The 20,093-nt window shown below is 34.3% G+C and overlaps 1 protein-coding gene across 9 annotated transcripts in view; it reads right to left on the bottom strand.

Moving 5' to 3' along the window:
* Positions 1-20,093, bottom strand: part of SLC9B1 (solute carrier family 9 member B1) — a 73,504-nt gene that overhangs the window by 12,753 nt on the left and 40,658 nt on the right. For 8 of the 9 annotated variants that reach the window (XR_009616250.3, XM_060654528.3, XM_060654529.3 and 5 more), the window contains one exon: positions 96-283. Coding sequence is in view for 8 of the 9 variants with exons in the window: in XM_060654528.3 (XP_060510511.3) it covers positions 96-283 (188 nt within the window). In the remaining variant the exon portion in view is untranslated. The remainder of the gene's footprint in view (positions 1-95; positions 284-20,093) is intronic. The other variant, XM_060654532.3, reaches the window with a different exon arrangement.

Consider the following 20,093-nt stretch of genomic DNA (forward strand, 5'->3'; position numbering starts at 1 on the left):
AAAATAAATAAATTTTAATAAGGAGGAAAGCCAGAAGTCTTGTTTAAAAGAACCAGAAAAGGCTGTGAATGATGTGGCAGTTGTATTTTGTTTACCTGAGGAGAAGGCTATGCTCAAGCATGCACTGAATCCAGTGATTGCTATGATGTCATCCAAACTGCTAGCAGCTATTAGTAAGGTTGGAATGCCTTTCTTAATACCATATCCATTTTCTTGCAAAAGTAGCATGGAAGGGACAACAACAGCAGGAGAGACAGCGCCTACTACAAAACTAATAGAAAGACTTTGAAAACCAATTTTAAAACATCATTTTAACAAAAGTGTTTTATATTAAATTTCACAACAAATATATTAGCCTTTACAGATTTACAATAACTTCAAAAGTAAAAATTCTGCTTTTGGGTCAACGTCATTTAATAGTGGTAAAATTTTTCACACATTTTTTAGTGCTGCCTAAAAGTTTATAGAGATTTCATTCACGATGTTGGTTTGGGCACAAATTGTCTCTACCTTCATCCCTAAATCCTTTGAGATGAAGATGTAAAAATAATAGGAAAACTCATAACCTAACTAGAAAAAAAAAAAAAAAAAAAAGGAGGAGAATCCTCAATGGACAAGGAAATACGTATAGCCCAGTAAGATAAAAGACAGTTTAAGATTGAAGAAAGAAATTATAAGCCAAGTGTGTGTGAGTAAACATTGCTACAAAAGATATGGTATACTTGAAAAATTTTTTTTAATGCTTACTTATTTTTGAGACAGAGAGAGACACAGAGCAGGAGCAGGGGAGGGGCAGAGAGAGAGGGAGACACAGAATCTGAAGCAGGCTCCAGGCTCTGAGCTGTCAGCACAGAGTCCGACACAGGGCTCAAACTCACAAACTGTGAGATCATGACCTGAGCCGAAGTTGGATGCTTAACTGACTGAGCCACCCAGGCACCCCGATATGGTATACCTCTAAAAATGCTCCAAGCCCAGAAACGGCAGATGCTAGGAGCAGGAGGGATCTCTGAAGAAATCCAACAGGTGATTATTTGGAATGCCACTGTAACAATGGCCAGACAAATGTACTCTCCATCCTACTTCTAACTCTTGAGCAAGTCAATAAAGAACAGAGATGCCTGCCCCAAAGAAGGAACAATGAGTGTGGATGATAACATGCATGAGGAATGGGGAAACTCCTGCTCAGAACATCTTTGTTGGTATATCCTATTTAGTACTTTACCTCATCTCTGCCACATTAACTTTATAAGGACTGAAATATATACCTTGTGTAGAGATGTTCTTGGTGCCCCAGCAGAAACCGTTTACCAACATCCCCCAGCTGCTGTTGTTGGCTGCTAACCCCCAACACCTGCAGCTTTCTAGCAGCCTTCCCCTGCTTAGAAGAGATTACTTGGGGGTGCTAAGGAGGTTTACCTCCCACTCCTTCTTCCAGACAGCTCCCGTCAATTACTGACTGATGTGAGGGTCTGACAGTTTAGTGCCTTTGCCTCTGACTGTACAGTCTTTCCGAATGAGAGAGCCTAGAATTCTCTGAAAGCTTATTTGCCCAGTTCAGTTGTTTCTGAACTTTCCCGCACATTTGAATCACCTGGTATATTATTTATCTGTAGCTGCTTAACAAATTATCCCCAAATTTCATTGCTTAAAACAACAAACACTTATTATCACACTTCTGTGGGTCAGGAATCTGGGTGTGGCTTAGCTGGATGCCTCTGCATCAAGGTCCTCATGAAATGTGTAGAAGATCTGCTTTCAATTTTACTCACATGGCTGTTGGCAGGCTTTCAATCTTTTGTTATGGGAGCTTCTTAACAGGCTACTCACAGTATGGCAGCTGCTTTCCCCCACGATAAGCAATTAAAGAGAATGGAAGAGATAACATGCAAAGTAGAAGCCATGGTCTTCGCATGACCTAATTTTAGAATTGACATCCTATCATTTCCATTGTATTTTGTCCATTAGAAGCAAGTCAGGTAAGTCCAGCCCATATTCAAGAAGAGGGTATTACACAAAGGTGTAAAATATTAGATAGCAGGGATCACTGGGAATAATCTTACAAGTTGCCTACTATGTACTTGGGTACTTTTAAAAACACTGATGCCTGGCTCTCATTTTTTTTTCTTTGTTTATTTTGAGAGAGGTTGCACAGGTGAGCCGGCTGGGGGGGCAGAGAGAGGAGAAAGAGAATTCGTGCTGTCTGCACAAGCCTGATGAAATGATTCACGTGGGGCTTGATCCCATGAACTGTGTGATCATGACCTGAGGCAAAATCAAGAAGTGGCAATTAACTGACTGAGCCACCCAGGTGCCCCTGCCTGGATCCCATTCTAAGACATACTGATCTAAGATCAGTCTTTGACCTGAGTACTAGGATTAAAAAAATGTTTTTAATTGTGGCAAGAAACACATAAAATTTACCCTCTAAACTATTTTTAAGGCACAGTTCAGTACTGTTGACTATATTCACATTGTTGTATAACGGATCTCCAGAACTTTTTTGTCTTACAAAACTAAAACTTTATATCCATTAAATAACTCCCCTTCCTTTCTCCCCCACCCAAGCCCCCGGCAACCATCATACTACTATCTGTTACCAGGATTTTGACTACTCTAAATAGATCAGTGGAATCATACAGCATTTGTCCTGGCTTATCTATCTCAGCATAATGTCCTCAAGGTTCATCTATGATGTAGAATGTGACAGGATTTCTATCTATATTTTACAGGTAAATAATATTCCATTTTAGGTATATACCACATTTTCTTCATCCATTCATCTGTCAGTGTGGGCTGCTTCCACTTCTTGACTTTGTGAATAATGTTCCAATAAACATGGATGTGGAAATATCTCTTTAAGATCTTGCTTTCAATTCTTTTGTATATATACCCAAAAGTGGGATTACTGGATTAGATGGTAATTCTATTTTTGTTTTTTTTTAAGGAACTTCCAACCTGTTTTCCATAGCAACTGCTTGTTTTATATTTCCAACAACAGAGCACAATGGTTCTCATTTTTCCACATCTGTGCCAATCTTTATTTTGTGTTATTTTCTGTTTTTTTTTTTTTTTTTTTTTTTTTTTTTTTTTTTTAAGATTTTAAGTAATCTCTACACCCATTATGGGGTTTGAACTTACATCACCAAGATAAGGGTTGCATGCTCTTCTGACTGAGCCAGACAGGTGCCCCTATTTTGTTTTTGTTTTTTGATAATGATCATCCTAATAGGTGTGAGCTTATATCTCATTGTGGTTTTGATTTGCATTTCTCTAATGACTACAGATATTGAGTACTTTCATATGCTTGTTAGCTATTTGTATATTTTCTTTGGAGAAATTTCTTTTTATTTATTTATTTATTTATTTTTTAATATATGAAATTTACTGTCAAATTGGTTTCCATACAACACCCAGTGCTCATCCCAAAAGGTGCCCTCCTCAATACCCATCACCCACCCTGCCCTCCCTCCCACCCCCCATCAACCCTCAGTTTGTTCTCAGTTTTTAACAGTCTCTTATGCTTTGGCTCTCTCCCACTCTAGCCTCTTTTTTTTTTTTTTTTTTTTCCCTTCCCCTCCCCCATGGGTTTCTGTTATGTTTCTCAGGATCCACATAAGAGTGAAACCATATGGTATCTGTCTTTCTCTGTATGGCTTATTTCACTTAGCATCACACTCTCCAGTTCCATCCATGTTGCTACAAAAGGCCATATTTCATTTTTTCTCATTGCCACGTAGTATTCCATTGTGTATATAAACCACAATTTCTTTATCCATTCATCAGTTGATGGACATTTAGGCTCTTTCCATAATTTGGCTATTGTTGAGAGTGCTGCTATAAACATTGGGGTACAGGTGCCCCTATGCATCAGTACTCCTGTATCCCTTGGATAAATTCCTAGCAGTGCTATTGCTGGGTCATAGGGTAGGTCTATTTTTAATTTTCTGAGGAACCTCCACACTGCTTTCCAGAGCGGCTGCACCAATTTGCATTCCCACCAACAGTGCAAGAGGGTTCCTGTTTCTCTTTGGAGAAATTTCTATTCAAGTCCATTGCCCACTATTAAGTCCATTTTTTAAATTATTATTGTTGAGTTGTAGGAGTTGTTTATATATTCTGAACATTGACCTTTTCAGATATAGTTTGCAATTATTTTCTCCCATTCCGTGTACTCTTTCCATTTTGTTTCCTTTTCTGTGTTGAAATTCTTAAGTTTCATGCAGTCTCATCTATTTTCATATTTGTTGCCTGTGCTTTTTGTGTCATATTCAAGAAATAATTGCCAAATTTAATGTCATAAAAGTTTTACATGTGGTTTGCTGAATATAGTATTCTTGATTGGCAGGTTTTTTCTTTCAGCATTTTGAATATATCATCTCATTCTCTTCTGGTATAAAAGGTTTCTGCTGAGAAATCCTATTTTATGGGTGATCTTGCTTTTCTCTTGACACTTGAAGATTCTCTGTCTTTTTTCCCCTCTTTATGTATTTTTTGACAGCTTGAGTATGTGTCTCAGTGTGGGTTTCTTTAGTCTTATTCTAGTGGAAATTCTTTGAGCTTCTTGAATTTGTATATCTATTTCCTTACTCAAATTTGGAAGTTTTGGCAATTATTTCTTTAAGTAGGTTTTCTGAACATCTCTCTCTCTCTTCTCCTGGAGCTCTCATAATGTGTAGATTAGTCCATTTAATAGTATCCCTTAAATCTCTTAGGATCTCTTCACTTCTCTTTTGCTTTTTGCTTCTCTGACTTGTAATTTCAAGTGACCAATCTTTTAGTTCACAGGCTCTTTCTTCTGCTTGATACAGTGTGATTTTGATCCTCTCTAGTAAAATTTTCAATTTAGTTATGTATTCTACAGCTCCAGAATTTTTACTTTTGTTTGCTTTTTACAGATTCTTCATCTTTGTTGGTATTCTCATTTTGTTTATGCATCATTTACCTGATTTATTTTAGATTTTCTGTGTTCTCTTTGAACTCATTAAGCATCTTTATGATGGTTATTTTGAATTATTTGTTGGGTAATTCATACATTTCCATTTGTTTAGGGTTGATTTCTGGAGTTTCATTTCATTCCTTTGTTGGAGCCATCATTTGGATACTTGAAAAAACAGTCACTTCTTCCTGTCTTTATAAACTGTTTTCACTAGAGAAAGTTCTTCACAAATCAGCTCGGCTAGAGATTCTAGGGGTCTCTCAAACATTTCTGGGATGCAGCTTCTCAGGGTTGGGTACATTATCTCCAGCTGAAAAGTTTTGCCTTTTTCTGCTCCAGAACACCCCTAAGGTCTGTCTGCAGTACTGCAATATCTCAGGAGCTAGAGCAACCCACAGGACTCACCTTTGTTTTCAATGTGCCTCAGTATCCAAAGTGTGCCACTCTTTTTCTGTCAGCACTCTGAGTTAGGTGAGACAGAAACCTGTCCCTTGACTCAAAATGCCAGAATGTAGACACATGTCCCAGTTTCTTTCTTTCCTTCCTGATGGATAAGCCAGGGGTTGGGAGTTTTCTCTTGATTTCCTCTGCTGTGCAGGGAGGGGATGAGGTACGGTGGGTAAATACAATGAAAAGTCTTAACTACTCCAATGTGTCTCTTCTTGACCTTGCACTTGGACAGGATGCTGCAACCTCTCAAGTGGTTTCTGGATTTCTCACAAAGGTAATTTGGTTCTTATGTTTTTAAGTCAGTAATGTGGGAGAAGAAGAGCCTGGGGCTTCGTATTCTGCTATCTTGCTGACATTACTCTTCTGATTGTTGGGATTTTCAAAAGCTCCCAAGGTGATTTTAATGTACAGCAAAGTTCGGGAACCACTGATTTACCCCATAGTCTCTCTGGCTTTCTTCACTCAGAAGTTTCAACTGAGACCTCCCTCAGTACATTACTGCGTAAGAATCTTAATCTCAGCCTGAGCTTCTAGACACCTTGCTTGGTAACATTATTGGGCTATTCCCTGCAAGAAGGCAAAAGCCAATAGATAAAGCAATAACAAGCTAATAGGAAGTGTAAAACACAAAAATGAGCCCCCATTAAAGTATTACAAAATATTTGGGGAATCTATCACTTTGAATTGAGGAACCATGTTCATTAAGTGGAAAAAAAATTTATACCTGAGAAAAGAGATATACTAGGAAGAAAGCAACCAAAACATGATGTCAGAATAACTATAAATATCCTCTGAATCATGAAAGTATATTGCATCTATCCATAAAGTTTTGATGATAGTTCCTAGAAATTAACAATAAATTCTCCAAATTAAAAAAAATAGGTATAAACATAGCTAAAGAGTGACTTAATAAGCTAGAGAACTGTGCAGAGAAAAATTTTCCAGTGTGTACTGCAAAAAGGTAAGCATATAAAAAGTATAAAGAAGGCTTAATAGGTATGGAGGAGGGAATTACAAAAGGACATAATACAAGAGAACTGAGGAAAGATAAAAGATATAATCAAGACCTGGAAAAAAATAGATACATATTCCTCTGATTGAAACATCACACCAAATATTGAGTAGAACATGTTAAGACTCATCTGATTACATTAAGGGATTGTTGTTAATTTAGCTAGAAAAATGCTGTTAACTTTTAGAAATGCATTCTGGGGGCGCCTGGGTGGCGCAGTCGGTTAAGCGTCCGACTTCAGCCAGGTCACGATCTCACGGTCTGTGAGTTCGAGCCCCGCGTCAGGCTCTGGGCTGATGGCTCGGAGCCTGGAGCCTGTTTCCAATTCTGTGTGTCTCCCTCTCTCTCTGCCCCTCCCCCGTTCATGCTCTGTCTCTCTCTGTCCCAAAAATAAATAAAAAAAAAAAAAAAAAAGAAATGCATTCTGTAGGATATAGGGGTGAAATACCATTATGCATGTAATTTACTTTAGGATTCCTTAGGGGCTATTAAGTTTAAATTAAGGATATTTGGACGTTTGTTATTTTGTTATTATTCTCTCTACTCTTGTACATATTTGAAAAATTTCACTAAGGAAAAAAGACTTATCTGAGACTGTTCTTTTAGAACTTTAATATGAAAAAAATAACATAAGAATCTCATTAAAATGCAGATTAATTTCAAAAGGCCTGGGATAAGGCCCAGGAGTCTACATTTCTAACAAGCTTTTAGGTGATACTAATGTTGCTGTCCAAGGAATGTACTTTGTATAGCAAGAAGATTTTAATTGGAAAAATTCAGGAAACCAAGCCTCCAAAGGGAAAAAAAAATGATTGGGTTAGATTACCTAGGAAAGAAATTAATAATTAGCTTTATAAAATATTCCTCATGGGCAAAACTAATACAAAGAGATAACACTGGTCTCTTTAAAGTACTGAGGGAAAATAATTTTGAATCTAAAATTCAATACTGAGTCACACAGAATTTATTTTCAGACTTTCCAGGATTCAGTTTATCATCCACTGATCAGTTTGAAAAGAACTAGAAGATCAACTCATCAGGAAAAATATTTAGTACAAAATAAAGGGGTTTAAAAAAAATAAGAGAGTATAGGCAGCATAGTGTAGACATTAAGAATAAAGGCTCAAAAAAAAGACTCTTAATAAAAAAGGAGGGTACACCTGAGGTGGCTCAGTTGGTTGAATGTCCAACTCTTGATTTTGGCTCAGGTCATGATCTCATGGTTCATAGGATCTAGCCTTGCATCAGGCTCTGGCCTGATTGCGTGGAGCCTGCTTGGGATTCTCTCTCTCTCTCTCTCTCTCTCTCTCTCTCTCTCTCTCTTTCTCTGCCCTTCCCCTGCTTATGTTCTCTCTCTCTCTCTCTCAAAATAAATAAAAATAAACATTTAGAAAAGTTGCTAAAAAAATAAATTCTCTAGACATAGTAAAAGTTCTGGATCTATCTATTTAGTCATCTGATGTTAGGAAAACCATGTACATCTCTTTGTCTCAGTTTGTATGCAAAACAAAAAAATGGGAAGAATAATAATACCTATTTCACAGGACTATGTGAAGATTAAATTATTAATTATAAAATACTACACAAAGTGCCTGACACATGGCAAGCACTATATAAATGTTTGCTATTATAATTATTATATTAATTATTATTATATTATTATAATTATAATCACAAGACATAATGATGAGCAGTGAAAATCATTGTTAAATCTATAGAAGTACTCATTGTAAAGAAAACTTATAAATAATCTTAGACGAAAATTCTAGATTATATCAACTGGTGGGGAAATATATGAGGGAGTGGAGAAAACTGAAAACATGCTATAATTTTAAGTATGCTTTTTACAAAATTATAGGTAATCACTAGGAGAATGAGTTTGTAATTTCTAAATATTAAAGGAATAAATGAAAGTGTAACAAAGAAAATGCTGGTAATCCAACAAAAAGTAGGAAAAGTGAAAAAAGAATAAAATTTACAGGAATGTGTAATATTTTAAAAGGTGAAATAAAAGCAAGGTTAAGTCAAAATTGACCTACAAGGAATTCGTTGGATGGACCCGTTAAGACATAGCTTTTCTGACTGAGTTTTAAAAATTTAGTTCTGGGGTGCCTGGGTGGCTCAGTCAGGTGTCCAACTTCAGCTCAGGTCACGATCTCGCAGTTCACAAGTTTGGGCCCAGCATGGGGCTCTGTGCTGACAGCTCAGCCTGGAGCCTGCTTCTGATTCTGTCTCCCTCTCTCTCTCTGCCCCTCCCCCACTTGTGCTCTGTCTCTCTCTCAAAAATAAAGAAAAACATTTTTTAAAAAAATTAAAATTTATTTCTGAGTTGTTAGTAAGAAATATACCTAAGACAAATGGTACAAAAAAGTTGAAAATTATAAGTATGATGAATAAATTGAATCAATTTCATAAATGAAAATTTGGTTTACATTAGAAAGTTAATCAACATAATTCACTAGAATGGAATTAACAATTCATAGTATTTCAATAGAAGCAAAACAATTATTTGATAAAATTTGACACCCAATTACAATAAAAACTTAGCAAACTAAGAATGTAGGGAAACTTCATTAATCTAATTAAGGGTAGCTACAAAAAACTTAATGACAAATACAGAATCAAGACAAAGATGTCTACTATCACCACTTCTAATCACCATTATATTGAAGAGCCTAATAAGTACCATAAAGAAAGAAAAATAAATGGTTTACTTATTGGAAAGAAAGAAGTACAACTGTCATTATTCACAGATGACACAGCTGTACATGTAGAAAAACCAAGGCAACCTATAGATAAATTTGAACTGATGAGCACAGCAAGGTTGCTAGAGACAAAAGCAATATGGAAAATAAATAATATTTCTAAATACCAGTAACAAATATTATTAAAAATGTAAAAGTACTATTTATAATTGTATCAAAAACCATCAAATGCCTAGGAATAAATCTAATTAAATATATACAGGAACTCTATGTAGGAAATAAAAACACCTTGATTAAGAAAAATTAGGGGTGCCTCAGTGACTCAGTTGGTTGGGCATCTGACTTCAGCTCAGGTCATGATCTCTCAGTTCGTGAGTTTGAGCCCCTGGCTGTGCTCTGTGCTGACAGCTCAGGGTGTGGAGCCTGCTTCGAATTCTGTGTCTCCCTCTCTCTCTCTGCCCCTCCCCTGCTCACGCTCCTGAGAAACTTAACAGAAGACCATGCGGGAGGGGAAGGGGAAAAAGAAAAATTAGAGAGGGAGGGAGGCAAACCATGAGACTCTTAAAAACTGAGAATAAACTGAGGGTTGATGGGGGGTGTGAGGGAGGGGAAAGTGGGTGATAGGCATTGAGGAGGGCACCTGTTGGGATGAGCACTGGGTATTGTATGGAAACCAATTTGACAATAAATTTCATATTAAAAAAATAAATAAACATCAAAAAATTAAAAAGAAAAATTAGAGAATACCTACATAAATGGAGGGGAAGACCATGAGCATGAATTGAATAACTCAATATTATAAAGGTATCAGTCATCTAATTGATAGAACAATACAATTTCAATCAGAATTTTTTGGTAAAAATTGACAAACTGGTTCTAAATTTGTATGGAAGTACGAAGTGTTATGAATCATAAAAGTGATTTGGAGATCATAAAAGTGAGGGTTTTGTTCTACAAGATACAAAGACTTATTATAAAACCATAGTAATTAACACAGAAGATAGACCATTGGTTAAGAATAGAGAGTCCAGAAACAGAGCCATACTTATCTGGACACATTATTTATGACACAGGTTACACTATAGAGCAATGTGACTGGAAGAAGTGGCTTTTTAAATCCATTGTGCTGGGTCATTTGGATATTCCTAAGTTGACTGTAGAGAAGCGGGGAGAAAGAAGAAACCTGACCTTATATCGTACTAGACATAAAAATCAATTTAAGGTAGATTATGGATTTAAATGTAAAAGGTAAAATAGTAAAATTACTAGAAAATAATATACAGAATATCTTTATGACTTTGAATATGGAATGACTTCTTAAACAAAAAGTATTAAGAATGAAGAAAAAGAATGACAGATTGGGCTACATTAAAATGAAGAATTTCTACCATTAAAAGAGAGAATGGGTAGTTGATGAATGAAAAAACATATTTGTAACATATTTAACACAGGACTAGTATCAGAATATGTTGAACTCTTACCAATAAATCAGAAAAAAAACAACCACCAAAAACCCATTAGAAATATGGGAAATAACAGGTACTCTTCAGCCTTATTAGAAATCAGGGTAATAGAAATAAAAATCCCAATGAGATATCACAACATACCCATATGAATGGTTCAAATAAAAAAGACTGATGATTCCAAATGTTGGCAGGGTTTGGAATAAGAGGAACTCTTACATACTACTGGTAGAAATGTAAATTAGGAATTCTCAAAAAATATTTTGACATAATCCAAAGTTTTAAACATATAGTTACCCCATGAACCAACAATTCAACTCATAGTTAAGTACCTTTAGAAAACTGTGTACCAAGAGTTATTTACAAGAATGTAAGAGCATTAGTAATAACAACCCCAACTAGGAACTATGCAAATTCCCACTGATAATAGAATGCACAAATAAACTAGTATATTCATACAATGATATACTATACAAAAAAGAAAGTAAACTATGTTCACACACAATAACATGGATGAATCTCAAATATAATGTTGAGTTAAAGAGCAGACACAAAAGAATATATACTATACGGTTTCATTTACATAAAGTACAACTACATGCAAATTAAATTATAGTGTAAGAAATTAGTATAGTGGTTATCTGTGGAGAGGATGGAGAGAAGTGATTAGGAGAGAGCATGAGGACACTTCTGGGGTATTGGCAGTGCTATACTTCTTTACTTGGGTGATGGTTACATGAATATTCACTTTTTAAGTATTCAAGGAACTGTACATTCATGTACTTTACCCTTTCTGTATCTGAGTTAGACTTCAATAAAAAGTTTAACAATTCAAGGATGGAGAAATTCATTCCAAATAGGGTACCCACAACAAAGCAGGAAGAGAAATATTAATATCTGACAAAGTAGAATTCAAGATAGATAAGGATTACAATGAGTGAGAAGGATATGCTGAGTGTAGAGATTACTTAAAAATAAAATCTTGAAAAAAAGAATAGCAGTAGATGTGCCATTATATAAATGATAAATATAAATATATGAAATTAGAAAAGATGGCATACTCAAAAAAATAATGAAAGTAAATTTCCCTTAATTAAAGACAAATGACCTTAAATCTAAATAAAAGGTCACACAGGAAACAGAATAACCCATGTCTAAATAATTTATAGTAATATTTAAGAAAATTAAAACAGGAAATTCTAAAAACATCCAGCGAGAAAGGTTATCAACAAAAGAATAAGAATTAGTTTGACACCAGACTTTTCAATAGCAAGGTTAGATACAAGGAAAAAGCAGAACAATTTTTAAAAGTTCAAGGAAAATAATTTTGAATATTTATTTATTTATTCATTCATTTATTTATTTAAGATTTTTTTTTAAAGTAATCTCTATGCCAAACATGGGGCCTGAACTCATGACACCAAGATCAAGAGTCGCATGCTCTGCTAACTAAACCGGCCAGCCAGTCCAGATGCCCCCATTTTGGACATTTTAAAATCAGTCCAATAGTCATTCAAATATGAAGGTTTTATAATACTGTGAAAATATTCACAAGCATACAAAGCTTCAAAAGATTTGTCACACAAAGACCCACGTTCACAATCATTTTGGTGAAAGTACTCAAATGGGAGGAAAAATGAATCCAGAAGTTGTTGCAACAGAAATACAAATTAAGGATATTCACATATCTTAGTAACTTCTACACTTATCTTTATTTTAAAAGGAAAAAAAACTACGATGAAAGAAAAGAAAATTTATATTGATTATTTAACTTGCATTAAAATGCTAGGTATCAACATGAAGGGATTTGAGGCAGTCATAGCAAAATAATAACATGATCATAAATAAGGCAAAGATAGGTAGGGGTTGAGGTAGAAAAAATAAAAATAAGGCAAAGATAGCATAAGAAAATAAGCCACAGTTTAGTTTCATTTATGATCCTAAATAGGAGCAAACTGAATACATCAGTTTATTAAAAGAATAAAAATGCTGACCAAGTCTGTAAATGTATGGATGGTTCTGCATTAAGAAACTCTGCCAGTATAATTCGTAACGTCAGATTGAAGGGAAAAAAAAATGATAGTATTTTTTTTTTTTTTTATTAAGAGGCAACCTCTTGACAAACAAGATTCAGGAAACTTTCCTTAACCTAATAAACCGCATCTACTAACACCCTACAGTAAACATCATATTAATGACAAAGCATTAGAATTCTCATTAAAATTATTTTAAAAATAGAAACATCTATTTTTTTCCATTACTAATATTCACATTGATGGGATACTCAACTGGACACAGTAAAATAGAGATAACAGTATAAACACTGGTAAAGGAAGCGACAAAAGTTTAATTATTTGAAGACAGGAAGTTTATATAAGAACTAAAAGTACCGATATGAACATTCATCAGGATAGTCATATATAAAATCAACCTTTAAAAATCAGAAGTAAGACATCTGCTTACAGCTGTAAAAGAATATAGGTTCTGCAATTACCCTCCTGCTGAAAGCACCTGGAAAACCAGACAACAAATTTCAGACACTGAACAACAGACAGTACAGAACTGTTACAAATGAGAAAAGGGAAACAAATGAATTAAACTTCACCATTGCCCAGGTTTTCTGCTTGGGAACAATTTCAAGGCTGTGGTGGAGAGAAACCAAACAAAGCCCAACAAATTTGCTGAGTTGAGGAGAAAAAAGTTTAGGGAAGCCAAGGCAGCTAAAATTTTCAGAGCAGAGTACCTGAGGGAAGGAAAGACATAAAGAAATTTCCAGAAATTGGCATGAAGGGTTCCCTGTCTTTGGTTGAATACTACTGAGAGCAGGCATAGAGTAAAACCCACAAATGTGGACAAGTACAACTCATAAAGAAAGATTACTGACCATCAGTAAGATGAATAATTTCTAGAGCTCACAGAAAACTGGGAAAACCTTTGGGTTCCCACCAACTAGAGTGGAGATACCTCATCAAACACATAGGGCATTCAGTAGACTCAGAAGGGCCACATCTTAAAAGCCCTACAGTAAGGCTACTCTAGATAATCCCTAAAAGATCTTAAAACCAAGACTTGAAAGCATCAACTAACTCACAAATAATTTAATGCTGCCTTCTGGGACAAAGTCTAACACTCTAAAGAAAAATTACAAAATCCAGATTTCAACAATGTAAAACCTACAAAACCCAGCATCTGATCACTAGACACATGAATAGGTAGGATAATGTAACCTACAACAGGGGGAAAAATCAATTAATATATATAGATCCACAAATGACAGCAACGAGGGAACTGGTAGATTAATATATTGTCACAGTTGTTATAAATATGTTACATATGGAACGTATAAATATGTTCCTTAAGAATCTAAAGGAAAACATGAACATAATGGGGGGGAAAGCAGCAGACAGAATAAAGAACCAAATGGAACTTTTGGAAATAAAAAATGTAGTATCTGATGGAAACAACCTAAGTTTCTGTCAATGGATGCATGAATAAAGATGTGGTATGTATATGTGTGTGTGTATGTGTGTATGGTATATATATGTGTGCAATATATATGCAATGGACAAGTATTCAGTGATGAGAAAGAAAGAAATCCTGCCATTTACAATATGGATGGACCTTGAGGACATTATGCTAAGTGAAATAAGTCAGACAGAGAAAGACAAATACTGCATGACCTCACTTATGTGTGGAATTTAAAAAAGCTGAACTCATAGAAATAGAGTAAAATGGTGGTTACTAGGGTCTGGTACATGGGAGAAATGGGGAAATTTTGGTCAAAAGAGTATAAACTTGCAATTATAAGATAAGTAAGTTTTGGGGATCTAATGTACAGCATGGTGATTACAATTAATAATACTGTATTATATACTTGAAAGTTGCTAAGGGAGATGATCTTAAAAGTTCTCATCACACACACAGAAAAAGGCAAGTATGTGATAAGATGGAGGTGTTAACTAATGCTATGTTGGTAATCATTTTGCAATATATAAGTGTATCAAATCAACACGTTGTATACCTTAAACTTACAAAATGTTATATGTGAATCATTATCTCAATAAAGCTGGAAAGAAATGTAAGATGGCTTATGACCAAAGAAATGCAATATCTGAATTATTAAAAAAATTCACTGGATAGGATTGATAGAAGGTTAAACACTGCAGAAGAAAAGATCAATGAACTTGAAGACACAGCAGTGGAATATATCCAAAATGAAGTATAAGCAGTCCAAATGTCCATCATTAGATGAATGGAGAAAGATGTGATATATATACATATACACATATATGTATATATGTGATATATATACATATACACATATATGTATATATGTGATATATATACATATATATGTGTATGTGTACATATACACATGGAATATTGTTCAGCAATAAAAAGAGAATGAAATCTTCCCATTTGGAACAACATGGATAGAGCTAGAGAGTACAGTGCTAAGCAAAATAACTCAGCCAGTGAAAGACAATACCATGTGATCTCACTCATATGTGGAATTTAAGAAAGAAAGAAACAAACAAAAAAGGAGCAAAGAAGAGAGAGAGAGAGAGAGACAAACCAAGAAACAGACTCTTAACAGAGAGCAAACTGATGGATTATCAGAGGGAGGTGGGAAGGGGGGCTGGGTGAAATAGGTGATGGGGACTAAAGAATAAACTTACCATGATGAAAACAAAACAAAACAACAAAAACAAACAGAAAAGGGCAAATATGGAAACAATAGACATGGAGCAAAACATGAGTTAGGTCCAGGGTAATGCTCTTTCTCTTTTGGGGGGTGGTGGTGGCGGAGGGGTGATTTAGAATGGTAATTTTTAATGCTTTTTGATGATTCAACATTTGAAATCCCAAATTATATATACAAAAAAGCAAATCATCTATGGCACCATCATTGAAAAGCCATTAGGTACAAAAAAGAAAATGCAATATGCTCAAAATATACTTCCTAACAGGGACATAAAGCACTCTAGTAGTAACCTATTAAAAGCCAGCTTCTCTTAAACAAATAGTGCTCTGTTTATATAAAATGGGAATAAAATCAGATGCTGTTATCTTATGTAATTACATATGTTTGCCTATTTAAAGAATAAAAGAATTCATATTTTTATACAGAGTCCAATATACTTAGGTCTATAAACAAAATGCTAATAAAGAAGTATTCTGAGGAAAAAGACGCAAAATTAAGTACAGAGAGTAACATGAGTAAAACAAGTTAATAGAGTACCAGGGACCTCCATAATAATATCTAGCAGTCTAACACATGTGTAGTTGTAGTTATAGAATAAGAAAGAGGGGCAAAATACTTAAATAACGGCTGAAAAATTCTAAATTTGATGAAAAACTATAAAACCACAACTTTATTGTTTTTCTCAAGTTTTTATTAAGATTCCAGTTGGTTAAGATACAGTGAATATTAGTTTCAGGTGTAGAATTTAATAGTTCATGACTTACATACAGCGCTCTGTGCTTATCACTACCAGTACACCCTCCATAACCCATCATGCATTTAACCCACCCCCATACCTACTCCCCCTTCATCAATCCTCAGTTTGTTCTCGATAGTTAACAGTCTGTTTTATGGTTTCTTTTTTTCCCCCATGTTCACGTGTTTTGTTTTTTACATTCCACATGAGTGAAATCATATGGTATCTGTTTTTCTCTGACTTATTTCACTTAACATTAATACTCTCTAGCTCCATCCATGTCATTGCACATGGCAAGATTTCATTCTTTTTTTATGGTTCATATTCCATTGTATATGTGTATGTGTGTGTGTGCCCCATACTGTTTTCCACAGTAGTTGTACCAGTTTTCATTCCCACTAACAGTGCACAAGGATTCTTTTTTCTTTGTATCCTTGCCAACACCTATTGTTTCTTGTGTTGTTGATTTTAGCCATTCTGATTGGTGTGAGGTGATAACTCACTTTTGTTTTGATTTCTATTTCTCTGATGATGAGTGATAGTAAGCATCTTTTCATCAGTCTTCTAGCCATTTTTGGAAAAAGTCTATTCATGTCTTCTGCCCATTTTTTAACTGGATTATTTGTTTTTTGGGTGTTGAGTTTTATATGTTCTTTATATATTTTGGATACAAACCCTTTATCAGATATGTCATTTGCAAATATATTCTGCCATTCCAAAGGTTGCCTTTTAGCTTTGTTGATTGTTTCCTTTGCTGTGCAGCTTTTTTATCTTGATGAAGTCCCAATTGTTTATTTTTCTTCTGTTTCCCTTGCCTAAAACTATAACTTTGTACCACTACACATACAACTAAAAAATGTTCAATTAAGGAGACACTATGAAGTATTGGAGAGGATGTGGATGGCCTAGAATTTTATACATTATTGGTGGGAATGTAAAATGCTACAATACTTTGGAAAATTTTTGGCACTGTTTATTTATTTACTTATTTTTAAGTAATCTTTACACTCAAATGGGCTCAAATTCACAACCCTGAGATCAAGAGTAGCATGCTCTACTGACTGAGTCAGCTAGGCACCCCATTTTTAAAATAAAATTAAATAATATCTTACCATATGATCTAGCAAATCTACTCTTAGGCATTTCTCTAACAAATGAAAACAAATGTCTTCACGAAGACTTGAATGCAAAAGTTCATAGCAGCTTTGTTTGTAACAACTAAATTGGAAACAATCTAAATATCCATCAACAAGTGAATGAATAAAATTGGTGGTATATTTCATACAATGAAATAATACTCTGCAATAAAATGGAATGAATAATATGGATGCATCTCAAAAACAACTTGCTGACCATATGAAACCGGAAATAAAAGAGTACATACTATATAATTACATTATAAAACTCATTATAAAAAAACTCATTGAGATGTTCACTAAAAATGAGTGCTTATTCTATGTGAACTATACCTCAATAAAATGTATTTTTAAAAATCAGTAGTTTTCTTATACATCTGCAAAAACTAATTCGAAAATGTTATGAAAAATCTATTAATAACATCAATAAAAAACATAAAACACCTGAGAACAAAACTATGAAGATAGACCCAGATCTCTCCAAAAATTATAAACATAGAACTTAATATAACACCTAAATAATGGAGAGATATGTCATATTTATGGATAAAAACTCTTCAATATTATAAATGTGTCATCTCTCCTCCAAATTAATTTATTAATTCGTTGCTATGCCAATTAAAATATTCTCAGGATTCTTCATTGAACTTGACTACCTGATTCTAAAATTCATTTGGGAGAATAAGAGCTTAGAATGAAAAACCAAGTCGATGTAAAAATGAAGATCCTGTTTTAGTAAAGGCAAGATAGTTAAAACCATGTAATAATGACATAGAAATAGACAAAATGGATTGGAAGAAAAACAGAACACAAGTATAAAAACAAATCTCTGTGGTGTCTGGGTGTCTCAGTCGGTTAAGTGTCCCACTTAGGCTTAGGTCACAATCTTGCAGTTCTGTGCTGTCAGCTCAGAGCCTGGAGCCTGCTTCAGATTCTGTGTCTCCCTCTCTCTCTGCCCCTCCCCAGCTCACACTCTTGTCCTCTCTCTCTCAAAAAAATAAACATTAAAAAAATTATAAAAAAACACAAATCTCTGGGGTTTGTTACATGACAAAATCAACATTTCAAATCAAGGGGGAAAAAAAAGAACTTTTCCATAAATGGTGCTGAGGCAACAACCTATTCATGTGGAAAAAGAATGTAGCTAGATCCCCACACATAATAAACTCTACTGTTTTAAAAGAATTTTTTAAAATGCACTTAAAAGTAATAATAATAATATATAGAAGAATATATTTATGACCATAGATATATGGGTAAAAAGGATCTTTGGAATGACACATAGAAAGTCATTAAACAGAAACAGAAGTATTGATCAATTTGATTACATAAAAAAGCCCTTTGCTATATCAAAAGCAGCTATATTCTTCCTCCCCACGCCCTGGTTTTTCTTTTTGATTTTCAAGGTCAAGGAATGGTTTTATGTATTTGCTCTTCTATCTGTTGGAAATAATAAAATACCATTTTTAGATTAAAAAAAAAAAGTCATCATAAGCAAAGTTAAATATCTAGTGGTATGTTAGGACATGTATTTGCAATACTTGTACCAAAGCATTGATATAATCAATAAGAAAGAAAAGAATAACTCAACAGAAAAATAGAAAAAGGTCTGAACAGGCTCATATAAAAATACTGAAGCTCATTAATAATCACATACATGCATATTAAAACAACAAAGAAATAATCAATTTTTGTTCACCAGATTGGAAGATATCATAAAGTTTGATAATATCAAGCCTTGATATTATAATTTGCAAGGATTTGAAAGAATAACAACCATTTTTTTACGTTTATTTATTTTTGAGACAGAGAGAGACAGAGCATGAAGGGGGGAGGGGCAGAGAGAGAGAGGGAGACACAGAATCGGAAGCAGGCTCCAGGCTCCGAGCCATCCGCCCAGAGCCTGACGCGGGGCTCGAACTCACGGACCGCGAGATCATGACCTGAGCTGAAGTCCGACGCTTAACCGACTGCGCCACCCAGGCGCCCCAAATAACAGCCATTTTCATACCCTGCTGGTGATAGGGCAAATTGGTACGTGTTAAAGGCACTTTGATAGTATCCATCAAAACTGAAAATGCGCGTAACTTAGGTAACTATTCTAGGAAAACTCACATTTACGCAAAGTGAGACAAACAAAATGCTATTTGTTGGAACACTGTAAGTAAAATCTGGTATTATCATACAATATAACACTATACAACAATTAAACAAATGAGCTACATATTTCTAAGTGTATAAATCTCAAGAATACTGTTGAGTAAAAGAGAGAAAATCGCAAACATAGTGATACACTCTTTGATATTATTTATATATTATATATGTATACAGTAGATAAATCCTTGGAAAAACAGAATATTATTTTATCTATTTTCATATAAATATATATTATATATATTACATATATATAATATATATTCTTTAGAAGTCTGGACTGTTATTTTTAAAGGTCTATGGAATAATAACATAAAACTCATAAAAATTGTTACTTTGGGTACGGGTATGGGCACTAGGATTTGAAGGCATGGTTAAAAGACTTCTTAGTTTTATCTGTAAAGTTCTAATTTTTCAAAAGTAAAATGCATTTGGGTATTACTTTTATAATAAAAAAGAAATTTTAAAAAATCCATTGGATTTGGCAGTAAGTATATAATGGGTGAACTTTACATTCAAATGGAGGCAAAAGGTAAATATATTGAAAAATGAAAAGGGGTTGAGCATCTAGAGAGAGTGATTATGGACTACTGTTTTGAGGAATTTGGACATGAAGAGAAAATGGATAGTGGGTAAAAATAGATGGGACATTGGGTACAGGGAAAGAGTGTTTTGGTTATAATATCTATATGTAAAATCTCATATATATGTATATAATATATACATACAATTTATAAGGAAGAGGCCACTGGATGGGTTAAAACATAGAAATGGAAAATGATATAGGAGAGAA

Source organism: Panthera onca, chromosome B1 (assembly GCF_046562875.1).
Source record: "Panthera onca isolate mPanOnc1 chromosome B1, mPanOnc1 haplotype 2, whole genome shotgun sequence".
Taxonomy (NCBI): Eukaryota; Metazoa; Chordata; class Mammalia; order Carnivora; family Felidae; genus Panthera; species Panthera onca.